Genomic DNA, 22,871 nt, shown 5'->3' on the forward strand with positions numbered 1-22,871 from the left:
TTCTTATAATTTCGGCCTCAGATATATTCCACTCCTTTTTGTTTGTGAGGGGGAGGGAGAGAGAAGAACGAGAGAGGAAGAAAGGAGAGGGAGAGAGGAAGAGAGGGGCCAGGATTGGAGATGGCGCGCGGCGATTCCCGGCGCCCATGGAGCTGATTGATCCGCGCGAGGAGGAAATAGTCGTGATCTGGTAGTGCTTAGGCGGAGGAGTGCCAGGTTAGGGTTTCGCCATGCGGAACCTGTGTCGCGGCCATGGGCGGTACCGGCTCTGGGGCATGGGCGTGAAGCTGCGACGGCCAGGGGCGATTGGAGGCCGGTATGTGTAGATCTGCCACCAGCTGAGCGAATTCCAGGACAGGTTTCTCTTGCTCGTCAAGATGATTGCCGGGAGAGCTCAGGAATCCAGGCGCCTCGTCAAGGCTGGGGAATTGGGATTCAAAGTCGCGATTTGACTGGGGGAATTGGAGAGAGAAAGAGAGAGACTGTAGTAGGGAAGGAGGACATCCCGGGGATGGATCCGCTGGAGCTCCTGTGCGTGAATTTGGGGCAATTGTATTGGTTCTGCTACCTGTGCTGGCCGTGGAGGATGGTGTATAAATTCTAGGGGGGAGTGGCTGGAATTGCTTGGTGGTGGCGTGGCCATGGAAGACAAGAGGCAGTACCCGGCATTGGCCAGTGACTATCAGCTTCTCGAGGAGGTAGGGCAGGGAGTGAGCGCCACGGTCTATCGCGCGATGTGCATCAGCTTCAAAGAGATTGTGGCCATCAAGAGCCTCGACTTGGAGAAATGTAGTTCCAATCTGGTGAGTTTCTTGGGCGATCCTGGATGAGAGCTCTTTCTTCTCATGGCTCTCTCTTCTTCCATGCAGGATGAAATCCGGAAAGAGGCCAAGACCATGAGCCTGATAAACCATCCAAATGTCGTGAGAGCGTACTGCTCGTTCGTGGTGGAGCACAGCCTCTGGGTGGTCATGCCTTACATGGCTGGCGGCTCGTGCCTTCACATCATGAAAGCAGCGTACCCGGATGGCTTTGAGGAGGCTGTCATCGCGACGGTCTTGAAGGACACTCTTAAAGCTCTCGAGTACTTGCATCGTCACGGGCATATTCACCGTGACGTGAAGGTCTGTGTGCTCGAATGGATTAGGACGTGATCTCATATTTGATCCGGGGTCTTGTCACAGGCAGGGAATATATTGATCGATAGCAATGGCGCCATAAAACTAGGGGACTTCGGTGTTTCGGCCTGCCTTTTCGATACCGGGGATCGTCAACGATCCCGAAATACGTTTGTGGGGACCCCTTGTTGGTGTGTTTCATGATCTAATCACTTACTATGTTGTTAAGGCCTTCCTTGTGAATGTAGGATGGCTCCAGAAGTCATGGAGCAGATACACGGTTATGATTTTAAGTAATGGAGCTTCTTTTTTCTTCTTCTTCTTGCCGATGAGAATTTTTCTAAGCGTTGTTGTTGTCCTGCAGGGCTGATATCTGGTCCTTCGGGATCACTGCGTTGGAGTTGGCTCACGGGCATGCACCGTTTTCGAAATATCCTCCGATGAAGGTCTGAAATCTGCGGTTTTGAGCAATCTCTCACGCTGTGTCTTGCCAGGTTTTACTAATGACGCTGCAAAATGCGCCTCCTGGTCTTGATTATGAACGTGATCGACGTTTTTCTAAGGTATGGTAGACCGAGCACTGGCGTCTGACTAGATCTTTATTTGTGAAATAGTCTTTCAAGGAGATGATTGCAATGTGCTTGGTGAAAGATCCAACTAAACGGCCTACTGCGGAGAAGCTGTTGAAGCACTCGTTTTTTAAAGGTGCAAAGTCTACTGAATATTTGGTTCGGCATGTGTTGGAAGGACTACCTCCGTTATGGGAACGAGTGAGAACTCTCAAGGTATTAATTTTTATCAGTAGCTGATGTACTCGGTCTTCTTATGCTTGATTTCCAGATAAATGATGCTGCTCGACTTGCGCAAAAGAAAATTCCATATGGCGAGCAGGAAGAACAATCACAGGTTCGGGCCATTTCGCCGGCTCCATGATTAAGTGTTTAAAATGTTGGGCTGATGCAGAAAGAGTATAAACGAGGTGTGAGCAGCTGGAATTTTGATGTCGAGGATTTGAAGGCTCAGGCCGCGCTGGTAATTAAACTTGTTTTTAACACCTTGCTAAAGTTCGCTGGATCAGATTCAAGACGACGACGACGTGTATCCTGAAAAGAACGATGAAAATTCTTCTTTTTTCAAAGAAAGCCCCGAGATTGTTGAACTGCCTGATCACGAACGCGCTCAATCACCACCATCCAAACCCGAAAGTGCAACCGATGTAAGCTCAGCCTTATTTCCTGTTGATTTTCTATGTTGACTAGTGTGTGTTTTCTGTTTACTCGAAAGGCTGCCGATCGTTCAACAGCTCGGGGACGGTTAATCATTCCTTCAAAGTTTAATGGGAAGCAAGGGTAAGAAGCAACGTTATAAGTTCGCTGTCATATTTGCTCAATGTTTTATTCAGGCTAGCCGCTGGGAGAAAGGAACCCAAGCACATGTAAGTTTCTGTTTTGCGATTTTGTCCTGAACTCTTACATGGTTATACAGTGGGCGATTCGACGTTTTCGAAGATGACCTGGAAATGGAGAGCCCTGGATGGCATGAAGGCATGAAGGTGAAGGTGGACGAAAGCGAGTCACGGAGGGAAGAGAAAGAGTCACGCAAGATCGACGAGAAAGATGACAAAGAGAGAAGGCGACTCGATGGTGAAGAACATCGGAAGTCTGCTAGCGGTCCTTTGCTACCTGATCGCGTTCTTGCGTGTTTTCGAGAAGAAAAAGAAAGGTATTGCCTTTACTTGTTTGATCTCTTTGTCTTACATGTTGAATCAACCAGGTTGTCCGTCCGTGGTATTGATGATCTAGTGCGAACCCGCTCATCATTCAGTGGGCCTTTGCCTTGTGGATTTGCAAATGGTTCTCCAGGACCTTCAAGAGCTTCAGCAGGCATGTTTATCTTGTAATGACTGGCTTCCTTAAAAGCTTTGTCATGCATCCTAGAATGAGTGTCTGTCACAACATCTGATTCAACATTTTGTTTCTTTCTCAGGTAGCAAAGAGGCCTCAGAGGAAAAATCAAAGGGAACGCTTGTGAAAGGCAGATTTCGGGTGACATCAGGGGATACTGGTGTTGTGGAGGTATTTTCCTACATTATTTTTGTTGGAAAATAAGTGTTTTTTAATTATAGGATCACTCCAGCAATCGGAGGATAGCAAGTATGCAGGTACAAATTTATTTCCTTATGTGTCATTGGTACAATTTCTTTATTTTTCCAGCAATTTCCAACATCATCGTCCCAACCTGTGGTCGCAAATGGAGTTGCAAGCATTCCTGTGGCTGCTATTATGCCTCAACTCCAAACTCTTCTTCATCAAAACGCTACGCAACAGGCATGTTGATAGTTCCGAGGATTCTCTTGCTAATGTTTTTGTTTTTTTTTTTTCTGTCTCTCTTTCTTTAGGACATTTTGATGAGTCTTTTGAGTACTGTAAATCCAGGAGAGGTCCCGGCCGGTATGCAATAAACACTTTGATCATCCATCTTATACTTCCATGGTTTCTGTTATAGCTGCACGGATGATGTTTACAAATCAACGAAACTTCTACCGTGGTGACGATATGGTAGAACTTCTTTGCAACGTGATGCTCTTTTCTGGACTAAAATGTGTTTTTCTTTTCTAGGCCGACCCTCCTACAGAAAAAGAGCGCGAACTGCTTCAGCAACTCAACGATTTGCAATCTAGGTTCGTAAAAAGTTCCTGGATTTCCAAACTAAAAGACGAAATTTCAGAGTGGGATTATTGGCGGAAGAATTGCAGATTGTAAAATTACGGAATGTACAGGTAAACTATACTGTCTTCTAATTTTTCTCTATTTAATTTTTATTCTGTTTTGTCCTGTTTTCAGCTAGAACGCCAATTGAACGCTATATTTAATAAGGAGGAGGAGGAAAGAATACGTAGGGAGGAGGCAGCGAAGGATGATGGATAGAGTGGAGATGCTTGTTGTGTTCCGTTTGATTGGAAAACTTCTCTGGTGGCTTAACAATGGGTGAGTTGCTATTCGACTCACGCTGGTTAGGACATCTTTCGCAGGCAAGTTTTTGTTTCTTTTGTGAGGATGTTCTAAAATATTTTGCTCCTCTCCAGGTGAGAACCTGGTTGTGAATATTATAAACCTGTGTACAAGCGAGGCGAAAAAGATATTTGTGGAAATTTGAGTTGTCCACGAATGATAAAGAGTTCGGAGCAGGAAAGAAAGAATGTCTTCAGTTTCGCTCATTCATTTATTAGAAAAAAATTAATTCTAGTTTACGATTAATCATTGTGTGCAATCAAAAAAGAATTCAACACAACATGATTACTTGGACTCCAGACGGGACGCGGTCCAAGAGCATAACATTGATTACTTGGACTCCAGATGCGACACAGCCCAACTCCGCTGTTGGCCACAACAAGAAAAAAGAAGAGAAAGGGAGAGGATGGGGCTGGATAGTTCTTCCTTGCACAATACAGAGAGATCTTTGATTCTTGATAGGGACAGCATAAGCGTTTGACAAGAACTGCAATGCCTTCATTACTGCCAAAACCTTGGGATGTTTCACCTATAGTCAGGGATAGAATTGATTTGTTATATGATTGAGCCAAAAATATAGGCTTACTCAGATATATATATGTGCATACAAGTTTTGTGATAACAGTAATGGATTCTGGATATAGAAATCTACGGATTTTGCCTTTGATACAAGACTCACAAGAACCAAAATCCTTAGAGATATACTTTAAATCATAAATGAAATGTTTTTACTACATATGGTTCAAGGTTGTTGTATAAGTAACATTTTCATAAAGTATTTGTCAAAAGTGACTATATATCTATAATTAAAGTATTAGAAAATACATTTTTGGTGTTATATAAGGCATTTTTCACAGATACTATAGAATTATTTTCAATGGGAATTTTCAAATTTCATTCACCAGATGCTTCATTTTTAAACCATTGCCAATTACAATAAATCAGTTAGTTGTTCTTATTTTATTAAACCACTCTTTTTGATAATTAAATTGAATTGAAAATTAAAGAATTAGAATAACTAGAAGAAATAGATTAAAAAACTTTATTCATTTATAAAGTTTACATTCTCGGCCAGAAGGGGCTGCTCGGGCCGAGGACAGCATGCCTTTCGAGCCGGGTGTGGGCGATGCTCCTGGCAGCGTGCCAGACTCAATCGACTCTCTACTGGTGCAAGGCTCTGGCGACGAAGCCTCACAACACCAAGATCTACTTCGCGGATCGGGTGTCCAGAAGGACAGGCTCAACGTCTCGGACAAGCTCAACTCGATCTAGCGTCAGGTCGGGCGGTGGACCCACGAGATCATGGCGGCTTATGCGACCAGGCTAAACATTGAGCTGATCATCGAGTGTAGGTGCAGAAGTACCACAGGCCGTGCTGCTGAGGCACGCTGCCAGTCAAGAACCTCAAGTCTGCCACCACAATATCAACGTCAGGTTGAGTTCCACCACATTTAGAAGGACATGCGTACAGTAGCAGGAAGCCCTCTTGATTGTTTGGTCTCTCCTCCAACTCACATACTAGGAACTCTTTAGATGCAATTGAAAACTATACTTGAATATTTTTTATTTACAATTTTCTTATCAATGATATAAATTTATCTAAATATAGAGATTACTTTAACACTTTAAAATGTTAATTCTCATAATTAATGAATTCTTTCATAAATTTAAATTTATATTGTGAGTGCTCGAGATATAGAATAGGTATATTGATTAGGCTTTAAACTATTGTTTATATACAAGAATGGATAGATTAGATTCAGTCCTAAATAGATAGTTTATATGCTATAGTATCACCTAAGATTATATTTATATATATATATATATATATATATTACATTATTGTCTCCTTTGGAAGATAAGATGATAAATTAAGTGGAACATCTAGAGCTTTTATTAGGTGATTATAGAAAACTATAAGAATTTGAATTTTCTATAAAACCACCAACGTAGTTGCTAATAAGTATGACTAAAAAAAATTCAAAGCTATAAAATAAACATCAATTAATTATAGATTTCCGATGAACCAATTTCAACTCTATGTGCAATTGCTAAATGTTCAAACCAACCTTGAATACATAACTTCGAACTAAAACAAAAGACTTTAAAAGCCATTATAATCCATAAAACATCATTATAGTAAATAATATATCCCATCTTTAAGTTTGTTTATTGACAATCTTTTAAGACCATTATTAACTCAAATTTATGACTATTATCTTTATCTAACACCACATATAGAAAGTTGAACTCACTCTATTTAATTTCTATATCCTCTTTATCCCTTCCTTTAAAGAAAAAACACTTTTAAAGTATCAACCTTATTCAAATTTATTGCATTAATCCTCATTCCACTATCTATGTTCAACTTCACTTCACTATTGCATATATTCAACATCACTAAATTGGGGTTAAGTGTTTTATTCAAACTTGCTATATTCGTCTTTATTCCATAATCTATGTTGTTCATCCTAGCACAACTACAATATCTATTTGTCCCCATTTTATCATTGAGGCCAAACTCCTATCTAGGAATTTTTAGCTACTGTCAAAACAAAAATGATGAAAAAATAAAATATGCTCAAAACATAGAAATAAAGGGTTTTTTGTCTTAAAATACTTTAGCCACCACAAAATAAAGAAAAGATTCACACTCCTCAATATACAACTTAACCCTTGAGCTAAGAAAATTAATAAAAAATTGAACATAAACTCTTTAGCAACAATGATAAAACAAAGGCTTTTAATAACACTCACAATTGAGGACATACACTCAATTTTAAACTCAAGCCAAAATGACCAGAATTGAAACGGTCCATCCTTCTGTACGCCTTGGGTATGTTTTGAGCTCAAAATGGGATAAGCTCACTCTGCGTGTTTTCTTCTCAGCCAAGCAAAGCTGTAATGGAAACCATTGAGGGAGTAACTCCAGATTCACTGCCCATTGACGAATTAACTTTACTAGCTAAAAGTATTTATCTAACCACATTTTAATCTAAGAATTAACTTTACTAGCTAAACGTATTTATCTAACCACATTTTAATCTAAGATACAATTAATTACCTTTTCCCTCGCTACTATATAACAGCGAAAATGCTTGTGAGGGTTTATCACTTTCCATCCTCTCCAAGAGCGATCAAGCAAGACCAATCGATCATGGGAGTTCCTGGGTTTTTCGCTTGGCTCGTATCCAAGCATCCTCGGTGTGTGAGGGACGCGATTGATGGTGCCAAGAACAATATTCTTCGCTACGACACCTTCGCCACTTTTTACCAAGAGTTCCTCGACTCGCTCCGCAAGCTCGTCGCCATGGTGGCTCCGACCAAGCTCGTCTTCCTAGCCCTGGATGGAAGGCCTCCCACCCCCAAGCTCTTCAGCAAGCTCTTCAAGAAGCCGTGTCGCTACAATCGCGATGCTTCTCTCTCCTCCTTGTCCTCCTCGGAGGATGAGCTCGATTCCACCAAAGGTCAGACAGGTGATCTCATCCCACGCAATCGCAAGGCCAAGATGGCGATGGTCCGCCATGGAACGCCTTTCATGAACAGGCTGGAGAGTGAACTGCGACGATTTGTGGCAAGCATGATGCTGTCAAGTTCAGATGATCATCGCCGGAGGAGATCAATGACTAGCTCGAGGCTCCAGTGGATCGTTTCCACGTCCGAGGAGGACGGGGAGGGCGAGCTCAAGATCTTCAACCACATACGGGCTCTGCCGTTCAACGCCCACGACTTCCACTGCGTGGTTGGACGCGACGCCGACTTGATCATGCTGGCTCTCGCTAGCCCACTCTCCAGGAAGATCAACATCGTCCGCCAGACGCCGAAGGACGGAGTGATGATTTACAAACTCATCAGCATCGAGACGCTCGTGCGTGATTTCGAGGTGCAGATGGAAGAGCCGTGCTCCGTGCGGCTGCGGTCCACCATGAGGGATCTCGTGTTCCTGTGCTTCCTTCTGGGGAACGATTTCTTGCCTGGCCTGGAGGCGCTCACAATCCGAAACAATGGCATCGACAAGCTCCAGCAAACGTACATGGAGGTTTCAGTGAGGTAGGGGAGTTTATAATCAACTGCGATGGGCATGTCAACACAAGAGCGTTGGAGCGATTTCTCTTGCATCTGCCAAGGAAATTGGGGACATCGAAGAAGTTGGAATCTAATGTTGAGATGGGCATGACAATATGGTCATTGTATATCAACATTCTAAAGTGGTGTGTAGACTATTATTTCAATGGAGTGGTGTTAGACGAGTCCTACTACTCGTGGGAGAATGCTCCAGCCATGGGAAGATTCGTCAACTTCATGGGCACACACTCACATGGCGTGGTAAATTCAAGACCTCTACTCCCACCAGTTACTGCTACAAGCGTTCTTAACTTAAGACCTCAGTGGTTGAAATCCTGTTAATATCGTATGGAAATGACTGTAAATTTGACCAGACTTTACAAACTTAGATCTTTAATACTAATATATACATTTTAAAATCACAAAGAGTTCCCAGTATGAGTCGTTGGAGAGACGGCTTCCTGCTATTGCAGAAGCTTCTACTTCTCGGCACGGTCTTGGAGAAGAGTGGTGTCAACCTTGAGGTTCTTGACGGCCTGGATGGTCGTACCTGGCACCTTGCTCACAAGCCCCAGCAGCACGTCCACCTTGCACCCCCGCTCCATGGTCAGCTCGATGTTTAGCCTGTGGAGCTCCTAATCGACGGCGGCAGCATAAGAATGTGCCGTCTCCCACGCTTGGATATGATCCCTGGTCTCGATGGAGCACCGCCGATCGAGTTGAGCGAGACGTTGAGCCGGTCCTGCCTGTAAGTCCGGACGTGTGAGGTAGAAGGCGTTGTGAGGGTCCGTCGTCACCTTTGCCTTGTCGTATCTAGAGTCGAGAGAGTCTGGCACGCCACCAGGAGCGTCGTCCAAGTCCGGCTCAAAAGGCATGGTGTCGATGAGCTCCACGGCCTGGCCGAACAGCCCCGTCCGGCACAGGGGATCCGCCAGGCAGTCGTAGTGAGCCAGCGTCGGTCTCACGCCATGATAGTCTTGGATCATGTTGGCGAAGTCAGGTGGATGCCGCTTGATCACTTCCACCATCATCATCCCGTTCTCGCTGAGAGGAGAGTCCCCTGCCTTCTTAGCAAGTTTGTGGCGTTTGAAAGCCGGATGATCACAGTAATGATCCACCGCCTCTGGTGCCTTCCTTTTGTTTCGAAGCAGCTCAAACCCCGAGTAGAATAGTCCTGTTTACAAGGAAAAGAGTTAGCCGATCACAGAAATCACGAAACAAACTTACTGTCAGGGAGAGTAAGTTCCCAGGGATTGAGAGGCGGATGATCACAGTAATGATCCACCACCGGCGGTGCCTTCCTCTTGTTTCCGAGCAGCTCAAACTCCCAGTAGAATAGCCCTGTTTACAAGGGAAAGAGTTAGCTGATCCCCCGTACAAATCAAGAAACTAACTTACTGTTAGAGAGAGTAACTTTGAGGCGATCAAGAGGCGGGTGATCATAGTACTCCGGTGGTGCCTTCCTCTTGTTTCCAAGCAGCTCCACTCGATCATGGTAGAATAGCCCTGTTAGGAAAAGAGTTAGCCAATCCCTCAGAAATCACGAAAAAACTTACTGCTAGGGAAAGTATGTTTGCGGTAATCGAGAGGGCCGTGATCATGGTAATGATCCACCGCTGGAGGTGCCTTTCCAAACAGCTCCACTGCGCCAAACTCCGGGTAGAATAGCCCTGTTTACAAGAAAAAGAGTTAGCCAGAAATCACGAAACCAGAGGAGATCATGGGAACCTTGACCCAGCTCGGGCTTCCAGGAGAGCTCCTGTACCTCCACCACCTTTTCATCGTCACAGCGTCGGATTTGCTGCCGCTCGGGCGGTTTGATGCAAAGCTGTTCGAGGGAGGATTCGTGCTGCGCCAAAAGAGAGCATTAACAGAATAGGAAAGGAAGGGGAAAACGAGAAAGGAAGAAGAGCCATACCTTTTCCTGTGCAGCTTCCATTTCCTGAGCCTGCAAGAACGAGGAAAGAAATCTTGAGAAGAAGACCCAAAAAAAACTTACCTGGATGAGAGAGTCCAAATCGTCCGGGAGCTCATCCTTGACATTCCACTCGGTGCATACAAAATCGACAGCAAAAATTATCTCCACAATCTGTAACATCTCCAGCAACACCATCTTGGAGAGAGAGAGAGAGAGAGAGCGAGAACAAGCAAATATCTAAAGAGAGATTATTTTGTAGTCTGGAAGTTTAGGGCTTTGGACGATCGGCCTCCAGCGAGGCAGGACAGTCTGGTACTCACTGCGCTGGTCGACATGTATGGTGTCTGCGACTCGCTGGATTCCAAGAGGATGGCCTTCTGGACGGCCGTGATCTTCCCACGTGCATAGCACTCTACCTCACCGGTGATGTTGCATCTCCATCGTTTCGCGAAGATGGGAGAACACGCTCAAATCTCTTCCCACCTGCCAAGAACTTGGTGTCGTTGTTCATGGCTGCCTCGCCGTGGCTCCACTTATGCCCAGCGAGGGAGCTCCCGTACTTCTCCAGCGTCGGGGCTCCGATACACAGTTTTGTAAATGTTTTAATAATCAAATTATAAAGATGTTTATATTTCAAGTATATTCTATTTAATGTGTATAATTTATAACATTCTTAAATACATATTGCATGTTTCATATAAGTTGATTTGTGTTTTGGTATGCCATTGGATACTGCCATTTATGACTGCTTCAGAAAACAGGTTAACACCAAATATTTCTGGTTCTTTGTTTTGCAACTTCAATTTTTGTAAACTCCCTCTCTTTGCATGGGAGGCAATGAAGTGCCACCATGAAAAGAGAGAGAGGGATGGGAGGAAGGGGAGCACAGGAGGCCTCCCATTAAACACCATCCTTCTCCACCTAGCTGGCAATGGTGTGGCATGATTACATAGCATTTCTCTCTTTCCACTCCTGTCCGACTCTCTCTCTCTCTCTCTCTCTCTCTCTGTGACAACATTAGTTCCAATCACTTTAACTTGGACCAAAGCCTCTTTCATAGGACAGAGATGAGAGAAAAGAGGGTCTTGTCCTGGTATTTTCCTAGTCTTTTCCTTTGCATGCAATGCTAACCAGTGAGTAAGTATCTCTCCTTTTGCTTTGCTCCTCTAGATTGGCAGATGTTGGGATACCCTCTTCTCTAAGGGGTTTGAGGTTCTTCTCTGGAATGGAAATGCTAGTCAACCCAAGCAGCAGCAGCAGCAGCAGCTAGATTGGAAGTGCTCTTTTTTTTGCTCTCAAGGGGCAGCAACAATGATCATATGGAGGTTTCTATGAATTTGTGAAGCTCAATGGTACTATTAGCTTTGGCATTATGGAATATGGGCATGCTCTTCATCTTTGCACAACCTGGAGCTAGTAACTATTGCTACATAGTCTTCTCCTCTTGGATCATCCTTAGTCTTATTTTTCCAACGGATGCCTTGCAAGTTTTCAAGCACACTCTTGGGAATCCACCAGAACTTTACAGGTGGATAGGTGATGATCCTTGCTTAGTTTTGTCATCATGGAGAGGAATCAAATGTGGTGGAGATAGCCATGCTATTGTCCCACTGTTCAAATTCTTTTTTTCTTCATGAAGAACAAATAATGGTAAAAAATGTTTCTAAACTCCAAAATGTCAAAGAAGTGCTGGTCAAAAGCTGAGAAAAACCATAGTCGTTGGATGGACAGATGCAGATGGGAGTGGAAAGAGAGAAATGCTATGTAATCATGAGTATTTACCCAACAAATGTTAGGTGGTTTACAAAAAGGTTTTATATTAGTATTGATTGTAAAAACAGAAGGATTTTGAGGAAGGAAGTGACCCTTGTGTGTGGTGTTTTGAACTTTAATTCCAAGTCCATATTGTAATGCATGTGATCATGGGATGAGATTTGAATATACTGTCACTGTGGATCCTTGGAACCTTAGGGGATAAATGGGGATAAAATAGCCACTAAGGGCTCTCTCATCAAACAATTGCCCCTTTTCCAGTTGGCTTAAGGGGAGAGAGATAAAGTGTGTTATAGTTGGTATCGGAGCAAATGGCACGGGTTCGATTCCCATTGATTAGTGGCTACTTAAAATATAATATACCTTTGAGCAAGGTATATTCCTATCCCTAAATTTGAAATTGTACGTATTGGGCATCCATGCGTACGTCCTTCCTTTTGTGTGGAGTATCCACGGACGAAGGTATCCACTGTGCGTATGTCCTTCCTTTTGTGTGGATACTGTAGATTCAGATGGTCTACACATGGTCTACACAATGGAAGGATTGGTAGATTCAGAAATATAATATACCCTTGAGCAAGGTATATTTCTATCCCTAAATTTGAAATTGTACGTATTGGGCATCCATGCATACGTCCTTCCTTTTGTGTGGAATATCCACGGACGAAGGTATCCACTGTGCGTACGTCCTTCCTTTTGTGTGGAGTATCCACGAACGAAGGTATCCACTGTGGGACTGTGGAGTATCCACGGACGAAGGTATCCTGTAGGACATCTCTAAAGGGGGGGTGAGTGTAGCTACTTGGAACCTTAGGGGATAAATGGGGATAAAATAACCACTAAGGGCTCTCTCATCAAGCAATTGCCCCTTTTCCAATTGGCTTAAGGGGAGAGAAATAAGGTGCACTACACATATGGTGATGTGCATCTTGATAAAGCCACATAAAGTTGTCCATGAGTGAAAATTGGGTGGGGCAAGTAAACTCTAACTCAGTCAAATGTCCGTCCCTGGCATTGGAAATTGTCTTTTGGACATTTTGAATGGAATTTCAATATTTAATGGTATTAATGTGATATATAGGATAACAAATTTTGTCCCTTTAAATTGCCCCATCACAATTTCACAATTTAAAATATTTAGTAGTGCATTTTTCAAGATGAGAAGTGTGCCATTGCATAGTCCTATTGATGGAGACATATTCTTTAGGAGGATAAAAATAACACTTTGTTTGAGAGAGAGTTTATGTAGTGGGAGACCAGAAAGTGTTATAGAATTTAAGAATTCTGTTGGAAAGCTTTTTAGGATGTTTAGTGTCAACAAAATCAATGCTTTCGTAGATATATATATCATTTTATAATTTAGAGACAATAGTGTTATTAATTGCAAATGTGTCATCGTTAAGTAGGGTAAGTATGACTCAATTGGCTGCAATATAAGGGTTTGAAATATCAAGTACTGAAGGGTAGACCAAATTAATAATAAATAAATAAATTAGTTGTATATAAGGTAATAAAACAAAGTTAGAAGGTAAAGATGGTAGATTTTGAAAATTTTCACCATTTCTGACTTTGAGAAGCCATTCAACCATCATTTTTAGTAAGCTGCATACTTTTTATCAAAGATAAATTTTTAAATAATCACCATAATTTATTCATTTTTACAAAACTTGAAACAATTTATGTTCTATGTCCATCTTTCAAAGATCTCAAGACAGTTAATAATATTTATTATGACACATTTCAACAAGTTGCAGATGCAATGGGGTTTATAGGTGATGATATTGAATGGGAAAAATGTTTAAAAAATACTTACTCTTTTAAAATGTCATCACAATTAAAATAATTATTTGTATTACTTTATATCTTTTGCACTCCAAAAGATCCTTACTTCTTATGGGATAAATTTAAAGACTTCCTCTATGAAGATTTCATGCAAAAAAATTCAATTTTTTCATTATGAAAATGTTTTACATGATACAAAAATTAAAATGAGAATGCATGGCAAAACTAATCAAAACTACCACGTATCTTTCCCATTTGAAAATTTTGATGATGAAAATATTGTCAACTCAACACAAATATATCAAAATGTTGAACAAAATATTCCTCAATTTAATCAAGAATAGTTAAATATTTTTAATGATATTTTTAATGTTATTGATCATCCAACTAAGCATAATCGATACATTTTCATTGATGGCCTTGGTGGTACTGGTAAAACATTCTTTTTAACACTCTTATAAATATTTTACAACTGAGAAAAATAAATATTGCTAACATAACAATGGATGGCGATATAAAATACATTTGGGGAATGACATTTTTTATATGTCAAATTTGCCAATTATGAGTATGAGAGTTAAATGTATAATATAAAAAGATTTCAGGATATATATATTGTTTAGCATTAGGTCATTTATATTTAATTTAAACTATTTTTTCAACATCGTACCATTTTGAGTAGTTTTCTGAAGTGTTATTTGTGCAAAACTTTCTATAAAATAAACATTTTAAAAATTTGGAAGATGAATCGGAAGATGGATTATAAAGGTTGAATGACCATGCATTTTAAATTTAAAGAGTCTCCATATTGGCTATAGAGTAGATACATAATATGTATTTAAAAAAGTTGAGATTTCATTCTAATTTAAAATATTATCAGGTTGTTGGGTTGTTGAATGGATTTCAATTGTAGCATAATCATAACTTTTATAAACATATTTAAATAAATATTTAATACTTTTTATAGTAGCACAAATTTCAATATTAAAATGAGCATTATATTTTTTAAAAAGGTATTTATTATAAGGCACTACCCTATGATTATCAATATAGCACCCAATTTTTAGAAATATGCAACCATTATCAGGTCTATAATAATTTGGATATCCATCAACACTAAAAATAATTTTATAATTAAATTTTTTTGGATAACCTTTTACGCAAGTGCCATTTTCCATGCAAAGACTATTGGGTATTTACTTATTTCTAGCAAGTGCTCTCTCTCTTTCTTTCCAAGATGTTATTTGAGCTATTACAGATAGCGGAAATCGTGCTTGCTTTCAACTTTGTATGCAGTGAATGGAATGTCAAGGACGAGCTCCCAAGTGATTTAGATGCTCTAATTGAGGTGAGTTTTGGGGCTTCTTCTCAATCTCTGATTCCTGCTTTTAGGCTCAGGAAATGGAAGCTGTATAGGAAAAGGCTAGCGTTTCTCCTTTTCCTCTCTCATTTTCCCTAAGAGGAAGGCGCTGGCGGTGGTGGATCATTACTGTGACCATCTGCCTCTCAAATGCTACAAACTTGTTAACACGGTGGCGGACTCTCCTCTCAGCAAGAACTGGATGATAATGATGGAAGTGATCAAGTGTCATCCACCTGAGACGCAGCAGGTTTTTAACTTCGCCAACATCTATCATGGCATGAACTTGGCGCTGGCTCACTACAACTGCCTGGCGGATCCTACTTGCCCAGGAAGCGCTGCACATCATTTACACACTTCGGAGTAGGGAACTTTAGAACGGCTACAAGTTTGTCAGGATCAACTTGCAAACCCTCACGAGAAATATGGTACCCAAGATAAGTTGTGTCTTTGGACCCAAACACGCACTTCGACCACTTCAGCTTTAAACCAACGTCCCGTAACCTATCCAACACTTTACACACAAATGTGCTCCTCCCATGTCCCCTCCGAGTGAATCAAAACATCATCAATGAAGTCAGTAGTCACCTCTGACATATCACAAAGAACCTCGTCCATCATTCACTAGAAAGTTGCTAGAGCATTATTCAAACCAAACAGCATCACCAAAAACTTGTACAAATCAAATGGTGTACGAAAAGAAGTCTTAGGAATATCTTCTTCAGCCATCGGTACTTGGCAGTACCTAGAAGCAAGATCTAGCTTAGTGAACCAACGACTTCGCCCTAAACGATCCAAGAGATCAGCCGTGTGAGGAAGAGGGTACACATCCGGGATCGTCACTTCATTTAACGGACGATAGTCGATGCAGAAACGAATACTCCCATCAGGCTTCGTCACAAGATGAGGTTCATATGCCCAAGGACTCCACAACTTCCGAATAACAACATCCTTGACGTTTGGACGTAAAATCTTGATCTTCTTGGGTGACCAATGACTAATAGGAACCTTGATTGGACGAACATCCCTGGTTGGAATGGGATGACATGTGGCAATCTTGGCCCCAGACAATAGGTCAAATTCAAAGAGATCAGAATACTCCTTCATGAGCTAGTCAACAGCTTTAACACAAAGATCGTCGGAGGGATCGGAAAAGGGAAGAGCAGAACAAGATGGAAACATAGGAGGAAATACTGGGGGAATAAAAGTAATGGAAGCAAAAGTAAAATGTGAGACACAAAATCCCTAGGCCCCAAAGTGGAGCCGGAAGGGCGCCACATGGTAGAGGCCGAAGCGAGAGCCAAACGAGCGTAACACGTTTGGACCAAAAGCTCCGACTTGAAAAGTCAAGAGCAGGAGTGGAACTCCCAACGAAGTGCTCGAGGAACGAGCACGAAGCGAGCAAAAGGCGAGGCTCCAAAAAGGGGACCCAAAAGGACCAACACATGACACGTGGGAGTGTCCGAGATGGAGTCCGAAGTGGAGTCCGAAGTGGACCCAAGATGGACCCGAGATGGAGTCCGAGATGGAGTCTGAGATGGAGTCCGAGGTGGACCCGAGATGGACCCGAAATGGAGTCCGAGATGGAGTCCGAGATGGACCCGAGATGGAGTCCGAGATGGAGTCCGAGATGGAGTCCGAGGTGGACCCAAGATGGACCCGAGATGGAGTCCGAGATGGAGTCCGAGATGGACCCGAGATGGAGTCCGAGATGGAGTCCGAGATGGACCCGAGATGGACCCGAAATGGAGTCCGAGATGGAGTCCGAAATGGAGTCCGAGATGGAGTCCAAGATGGACCCGAGATGGAGTCCGAGATGGAGTCCGAGATGGACCCGAGATGGACCCGAGATGGAGTCCGAGATGGAGTCCGAGATGGAGTCCGAGATGGAGTCCGAAGTCGAGACCGAGACCGGAACCGAGACCGGGACCGAGACCGAGACCGAGACCGAGATCGGGACCGAGACCGAGACCGAGGCCGAGGCCAAGACCGAGCCCGGGCCCGAGTCCGAGTCTATAGTAGGGGGAGGACTGCAGTGGAGCCAGTTTGGCCAGGAAAGGCCAGTTTGGCCCAGGAAGGCCGGACCCAGTGTTGGGTGATGAGCTGCCCACTGGGAAGTCCAAGACTAGAGTGAACACGGACCGACAAGCGGGGTAGCTTGGTGAAGTGTTCAAGAGCCAGCTCTAGTTCCCCCGGGAGATCGACTGGCCGATGCTCCCAGTCCAAGTGTGGGTGGCACTACCTACTTGGATACCAGGTGTGGCTCAACGGAACCTCGCTCTAAGCCCATGGCTAGAGCACCTAAAGGCGAAAGGCGGGGAGAGTACCCAGGTGGCTCGCGTAAGGCCACGGTGTTCCGAAATGTTGTCCCAAAGGCCTAGACTGTGGAAAGGAAGAGGAGCAGTCCTCTGGGGTAGTGACCAAGGACACAGTCGGGTGGTGAGGAAGTCCCAGAGGACCATGGGACTTAGTGGTCGGGCCTGTGGGCCTCGATCCAGTGGCAGTGTTGGCAAACACGGCTAGGGGCAAAAAGGGACTTGGTAGGAATTGACAAAGGGACTTTGGGGAAGGCGATTCCCCAGGTCTGTGGGCATCCTAAGGATGCTAAGGAGTGGATCTAGGATGACCACTCGTGGACCGATGGCCCAGTCTTGGAGAGACGGGATGGTGATGCAAGTGGTATTGGACCACTAGTGCAGCAAAGGTGAATGGGCATGGCCTTAGCGTAACGGGCCGAGATGTCAGTGGTACCTTTGGGTGTCGGTCTTGGGACCGGACACGTGGAGCACTTGGACCAGGTGCAAGTGTTGAGTGGCATGGATGCCATTCTTGGGGCTAGCAAGTCCAAGTCCTGAATTGGACTTAAGGAGGTTGTGAGTGAGACTCCTCCAAGTGGTCGAAGGTGTGGTTAAGTGACTAAAGTAGAATGGAAAAATTAGTCGCTTACAATTTGGTATCAGAGCTGTTCCTTAGTCCGACTTTTATTGGTGCTCAAGTATATCACCACTAGTGTTGGCATCGGAAGGTCCGAGGAGTGGGCCTATCCTTAAGGAGTAGCAAGTCGGGAAGACATGGCTCTCCATTACAGTTCATGTGTGAACTTGTAGACGAGGTGGTGGATAGAAAAGGGCCAATAATGGAACGACTTTGGGATCTTGGGAACAATGCAAGGTTTTCCTCATTGAGTTGAGGATGTGATCCGGATGAGCATTTGTCTCAGCAAATTGGCTTAGGTTGTTGTGGTAAACAACTAAAGTTGGGATCACGGGAAAGATAGAGACTCCAAAACAATAAAGGAGTCACAAGATTATCCTCATATAGTTGAGGTTGGTGCTCATGAATGTGAGACCAAAGGTAATGACCGTGGAAGGTCAAATACGGAAGAGGACTCAAATCCTTGAAATGGTAGCTGGGGCTACCTCTAATAAATGCTGGAACAACCCAAGGAGTTGGGGGTGTATTAAGTGGATGAGTTGGTATTCTCATCACATGGACAAGTAGTCCTAAGGGGCAAAGGTTGCCCCCAGATAACAAAATCAAGTGTCGGAGTAACACTTGTGAAAATAGTCCTTTTGAGTAGGACCGGAATGCAAGAAGGGTATTCCAGTGAGCTAGTGCCTCACAAGTAGGACCTTACGGGTCTGTGGATTAACCAAGTCCAAAACTGCCGGATGACTCAAGTAGAGTCAAGCGATGGTCCTAAAAGGACTGATGGAAGCATTTGGACTGAGGTGTGTTGTACCCCACAAAGGATGGGGGGGATCATAGGATCCAAGGATGAGAACAGAGGGTATCTCATCGATGGCAAAATGTGCCATGCTAAAGTTATGGGAAAGGTGTTCCCAGAAGAAAACAACTCTGACATAAAGTTGTGTGTGATCTCTATGGTGCAGTGCTAACGGATGGTTGGCATGAGAAAGAGCGGTGTTGGTCTTGGCAAAGACTTAGACACGAAGGGGAAATGTCATAGAGGTAGGCTCGTGGAGCCGATGGTGTGAAGACACCAAATGTGCCAAGGTGTGATACCTTGAGGCTATGTTGGTGGGTTCATGAGAACCCCTTGCCAAAGGAATCCCAATGGAAATGGGAATAGCATAGCCTAAGCTGCAGAGCATGCAGTTGGAGTGTGGTGACCCAGATAATGATGGAGGTGTGAAAGCACCAAGCAATGAGTTGTAGGACTTGACAACTATGAGGCAACTAAGCAAGAGGTGCAAAATAACTGGTTAAACGGGTAGAAGGTAGCTACCCAAGACTTCTTAATAGCATAAGGAAGTTGGATATACCCTTACGGGGGATAAGTTGCTTATGTTGCGATATAGTAAGTTAATGTCATAAAAGGAAATACTCATTGTCAAGAAAGCCATCATTGGGACACCCGGACACTCTAGAACACCAGAAGGTGGTGTTTGATGTCGCGAGGGCAATGGATAAAGCCCAAGGGACTAAGTCCCTAGCGAATGATGGATAGAAGGTGCTATCCAAATGTCCAAGGTTGCGGAGACAGGAGAGGACTGTCTACCCGAATTGGACAAAGCCAAAAATGGAATTTTGGCAAGGCTAGTGATGGGCATGTAAAGGCCCATAAGCAACAATGTAATCCCAGTGTGTGGGATTATAAGGTGAGCATACCCGGATTGAGGAACCACTCCCTAGGCTATTGGGTAGGTCCATCCCTAATAATACTTGCTAAAGCATGACAGAAAGTGCAAAGCTATCCTCCTAGTCTGGAGGAGAATGACCGAAGGAAAGGTGTGAAGCCAAAAGCAAGTAGTATTGGGATGGAATTGAACCATAGAAATCAAAGGGCATATCCAACAGTGGTTATGAAAGTTGGGAGTGGAGAATCAAGAGGGTGCTCGAGGATGTTGTTGCTAGCAACCGTGATGCCATGGAGAGTCTAAAATATGGAATTGTCCATGTTAGACTATATGGCAACTATAAAGCTTGCGAAAAGGGAGGCCTTAGCAAGCTGAGGGACAGAGTTCCTTCAAGGTTCCCAAAGACGATTCTAGGTAGCGTAGTACCTAGAAAGGCCAAGTGTAAATGGTTCATGGAACGCGCGAAATCAGAGTGGCGCAGCAGAAGCGTGGTCTTGAAGCTTGCCATGAGGCAAGGTTATCAAGGTTAGGGAAGTAGTTCCCGAGTGTTCAAAGAGAGGGCTTTGAACGAAAGTCGATGGTCAAGGACTTTCACGCTTATGCAGGAACCATGTTACAATGGTCGGAGGACTTGCCAAGTGAGATTGGCACGTCGGGGGAACAAAGACCCTAGTTGAAGGTGATAACTTCAAAAAGGGTGGGCCATGGGGCCGAGCATGGAGGAGTCCATGCATGATCACAGACATGTCAAGTGAGAGGACTTGGCAGTGTGGAGGAACTAGGTTCCTAAGCTGTGATCTGTAGCGCGCTTTAAAAATAGGTTGGTGCACCGGCGTGGGGAGTCACGCCAGGCATCTAGTGTGATGCCGTCCGTAGATGCATATACGGAGGTTGGGTTCGAGTCCCGACCCTCTAGTGCTTGGGTTCGAGTCCCAAATCACTAGGGCGTGGTGATGGTTTGGAATATGAGGACACTCATATTTCGGTGGTCATGGACTCTCAGTGGGGAGACTGGTTTGGGCACACCGCCAAGCGAGGGATGCCTCAGAGTCGTGATGCACGGTTAGATTGCTTAGTGTGAAAGCTCAGCATATCTAACTTGAACACTTTGGTGCAAGTGGCACCAAGGTCGTGGTGAGTGAGATGGGGACACCTAATCTCAGTTGCTATGAACCCTTGGCCGTAAGGGCTAGCTTGGGTGCACCGCCAAGTGTGGGGGATGCCCCCGGGGTTATAGTCAACAACTTGGAGGTCTAGAAAACCAAGTACCTCTTGGCAACTCTGTTAAGGTGCCAAGGTGAGATCACTAGGTGATCTTATGGCCAGAAAAGGACAAGGTCCTTGGTTGGCTAAGGAATGAAGTTCCTGGTTCAAAATGTTGAAATTGAACTATTTAAGGTGGTGTGGCTTGGTCATGATAACCAAGTGGGAAGAGCACCTAAGGGAAATAAACTATGTCCGTGCGATGGCATAGTGAGTCCGAGGAAAGTAGTCTCTATAAAAGACCCATGGGAGGGTCACGAAGTTGGGCCGTGGATAGAGCCCATAGCAGAAGATGCTAAAGAGACGTACTAGGGGTGAACATCCTCCGGACTTGGCAAAGAAGAGTCTTTGCTATGGAACCGAAACAATACCTCAAGGAGGGAGGTAGAGATTCGATGTTGCTTGGTGCAACAATCAACGGATAGGAGCAAAAGATGAGTGGCCAAGATAGGGCCGTGGAATCCCTTGGAAGGAATCCAAGTGACGAAGTTAGGCGAGGAACACTAATGTGTTGGACGCTAACAAGTTGCGGGAAAGGAAGTGTGTTTCCAAGGAGGGATTCCGAATTGCTCCGATTTGGCGAAAGTGGAAGCTCCAAGGGAGGGAGCGGTAAGGTAGCCAAATGATAGGGCGATGGACAACCCTAGCACAAAGTGTGATAAATGGAACTTAGTGCCCAAGGTGGCACGAAATAGAAGAGAGGATGATGGTGCCCTCAAGTAATGAACTTCCTAGGATAGGGAAGTGGAGTCGCACAATCTGTGCAATGCAAGGTGTTGGAGACACCTAGGAAATTGACTCCAAGAAGTCAAAATTCAAAGTTCCAAAGTGCAAAGGTTATATCGATGGAAATTGAGACTACTCGAGAAGGAGTAGTGGGATTGACTTAGAGAAGGGTCTCTAAGAGGTTTAGCGAGAACTAAACCAATAAAAGGAGAGAACCATTACATGTGGTCCAATTAGTCTCTAAGTTGGAGAGACTACGCTCCTTAAAGGATGGACAAGGCATGGTGAGCCTTTGATGTCAAACCATAGACAAAGATTGGCTAGGTGCCAAGGATGGAAATGGTAACACGTGTGGGTGTTACTTTATGAAAGGGTTTACCGTTCGATGAGGACATCGAACTTCGTCTATGGGTGGTGGAGTTGTGAGACACAAAATCCCTAGGCCCCAAAGTGGAGCCGGAAGGGCGCCACATGGTAGAGGCCGAAGCGAGAGCCAAACGAGCGTAACACGTTTGGACCAAAAGCTCCGACTTGAAAAGTCAAGAGCAGGAGTGGAACTCCCAACGAAGTGCTCGAGGAACGAGCACGAAGCGAGCAAAAGGCGAGGCTCCAAAAAGGGGACCCAAAAGGACCAACACATGACACGTGGGAGTGTCCGAGATGGAGTCCGAAGTGGAGTCCGAAGTGGACCCAAGATGGACCCGAGATGGAGTCCGAGATGGAGTCCGAGATGGAGTCCGAGGTGGACCCGAGATGGACCCGAAATGGAGTCCGAGATGGAGTCCGAGATGGACCCGAGATGGAGTCCGAGATGGAGTCCGAGATGGAGTCCGAGGTGGACCCAAGATGGACCCGAGATGGAGTCCGAGATGGAGTCCGAGATGGACCCGAGATGGAGTCCGAGATGGAGTCCGAGATGGACCCGAGATGGACCCGAAATGGAGTCCGAGATGGAGTCCGAAATGGAGTCCGAGATGGAGTCCAAGATGGACCCGAGATGGAGTCCGAGATGGAGTCCGAGATGGACCCGAGATGGACCCGAGATGGAGTCCGAGATGGAGTCCGAGATGGAGTCCGAGATGGAGTCCGAAGTCGAGACCGAGACCGGAACCGAGACCGGGACCGAGACCGAGACCGAGACCGAGATCGGGACCGAGACCGAGACCGAGGCCGAGGCCAAGACCGAGCCCGAGCCCGAGTCCGAGTCCGAGTCCGAGTCCGAGTCCGAGTCCGAGTCCGAGTCCGAGTCCGAGT

General features: G+C 44.5%; 3 protein-coding genes across 3 annotated transcripts; 2 read left to right on the forward strand and 1 right to left on the reverse strand.

Annotated features, from left to right (window-relative positions):
* The first annotated feature begins 620 nt into the window (after positions 1–620).
* LOC9661222 (serine/threonine-protein kinase BLUS1) lies at positions 621–4,378 on the forward strand. The gene is made up of 23 exons (XM_024662675.1): positions 621–803; positions 870–1,124; positions 1,185–1,309; positions 1,367–1,411; positions 1,483–1,564; positions 1,613–1,681; positions 1,733–1,903; positions 1,959–2,024; positions 2,082–2,150; positions 2,197–2,334; positions 2,403–2,467; positions 2,521–2,553; positions 2,604–2,840; positions 2,892–3,001; positions 3,105–3,193; positions 3,244–3,279; positions 3,332–3,445; positions 3,517–3,568; positions 3,624–3,676; positions 3,737–3,798; positions 3,846–3,897; positions 3,962–4,149; positions 4,204–4,378. Exons 1-22 carry the CDS (start codon positions 642–644, stop codon positions 4,043–4,045), a joined length of 2,169 nt encoding a protein of 722 aa, XP_024518443.1. The 5' UTR covers positions 621–641; the 3' UTR covers positions 4,046–4,149; positions 4,204–4,378.
* Positions 4,379–7,223: 2,845 nt separating this feature from the next.
* Positions 7,224–8,183, forward strand: LOC9661223 (5'-3' exoribonuclease 2). The gene has a single exon (XM_002988766.2). It carries the CDS (start codon positions 7,224–7,226, stop codon positions 8,181–8,183), a length of 960 nt encoding a protein of 319 aa, XP_002988812.2.
* A 567-nt stretch (positions 8,184–8,750) lies between these two features.
* On the reverse strand, positions 8,751–9,261 carry LOC112341843. Its single transcript, XM_024662682.1, has 2 exons — positions 8,992–9,261; positions 8,751–8,940 (listed from the first exon to the last, which is right to left on the reverse strand). The coding sequence occupies exons 1-2, from the start codon at positions 9,226–9,228 to the stop codon at positions 8,830–8,832; spliced, it is 348 nt and encodes a 115-aa protein (XP_024518450.1). The 5' UTR covers positions 9,229–9,261; the 3' UTR covers positions 8,751–8,829.
* Between the last annotated feature and the right edge of the window lie 13,610 nt (positions 9,262–22,871).

Source organism: Selaginella moellendorffii, unplaced genomic scaffold (genome assembly GCF_000143415.4).
Source record: "Selaginella moellendorffii unplaced genomic scaffold, v1.0 SELMOscaffold_91, whole genome shotgun sequence".
Taxonomy (NCBI): domain Eukaryota; kingdom Viridiplantae; phylum Streptophyta; class Lycopodiopsida; order Selaginellales; family Selaginellaceae; genus Selaginella; species Selaginella moellendorffii.

Excerpts from the sequence above, each read along its gene's own strand:
- LOC9661222 (XM_024662675.1), top strand. The coding sequence starts at position 642 with ATGGAAGACAAGAGGCAGTACCCGGCATTGGCCAGTGACTATCAGCTT. Across the intron at positions 1,565-1,612 it reads CGAAATATCCTCCGATGAAG|GTTTTACTAATGACGCTGCA; the intron begins GTCTGAAATCTG and ends GTGTCTTGCCAG. Across the intron at positions 3,280-3,331 it reads GGAGGATAGCAAGTATGCAG|CAATTTCCAACATCATCGTC; the intron begins GTACAAATTTAT and ends TTATTTTTCCAG.
- LOC9661223 (XM_002988766.2), top strand. The coding sequence starts at position 7,224 with ATGCTTGTGAGGGTTTATCACTTTCCATCCTCTCCAAGAGCGATCAAG.
- LOC112341843 (XM_024662682.1), bottom strand. The coding sequence starts at position 9,228 with ATGATGATGGTGGAAGTGATCAAGCGGCATCCACCTGACTTCGCCAAC. Across the intron at positions 8,941-8,991 it reads CTAGATACGACAAGGCAAAG|GCAGGACCGGCTCAACGTCT; the intron begins GTGACGACGGAC and ends CCGGACTTACAG.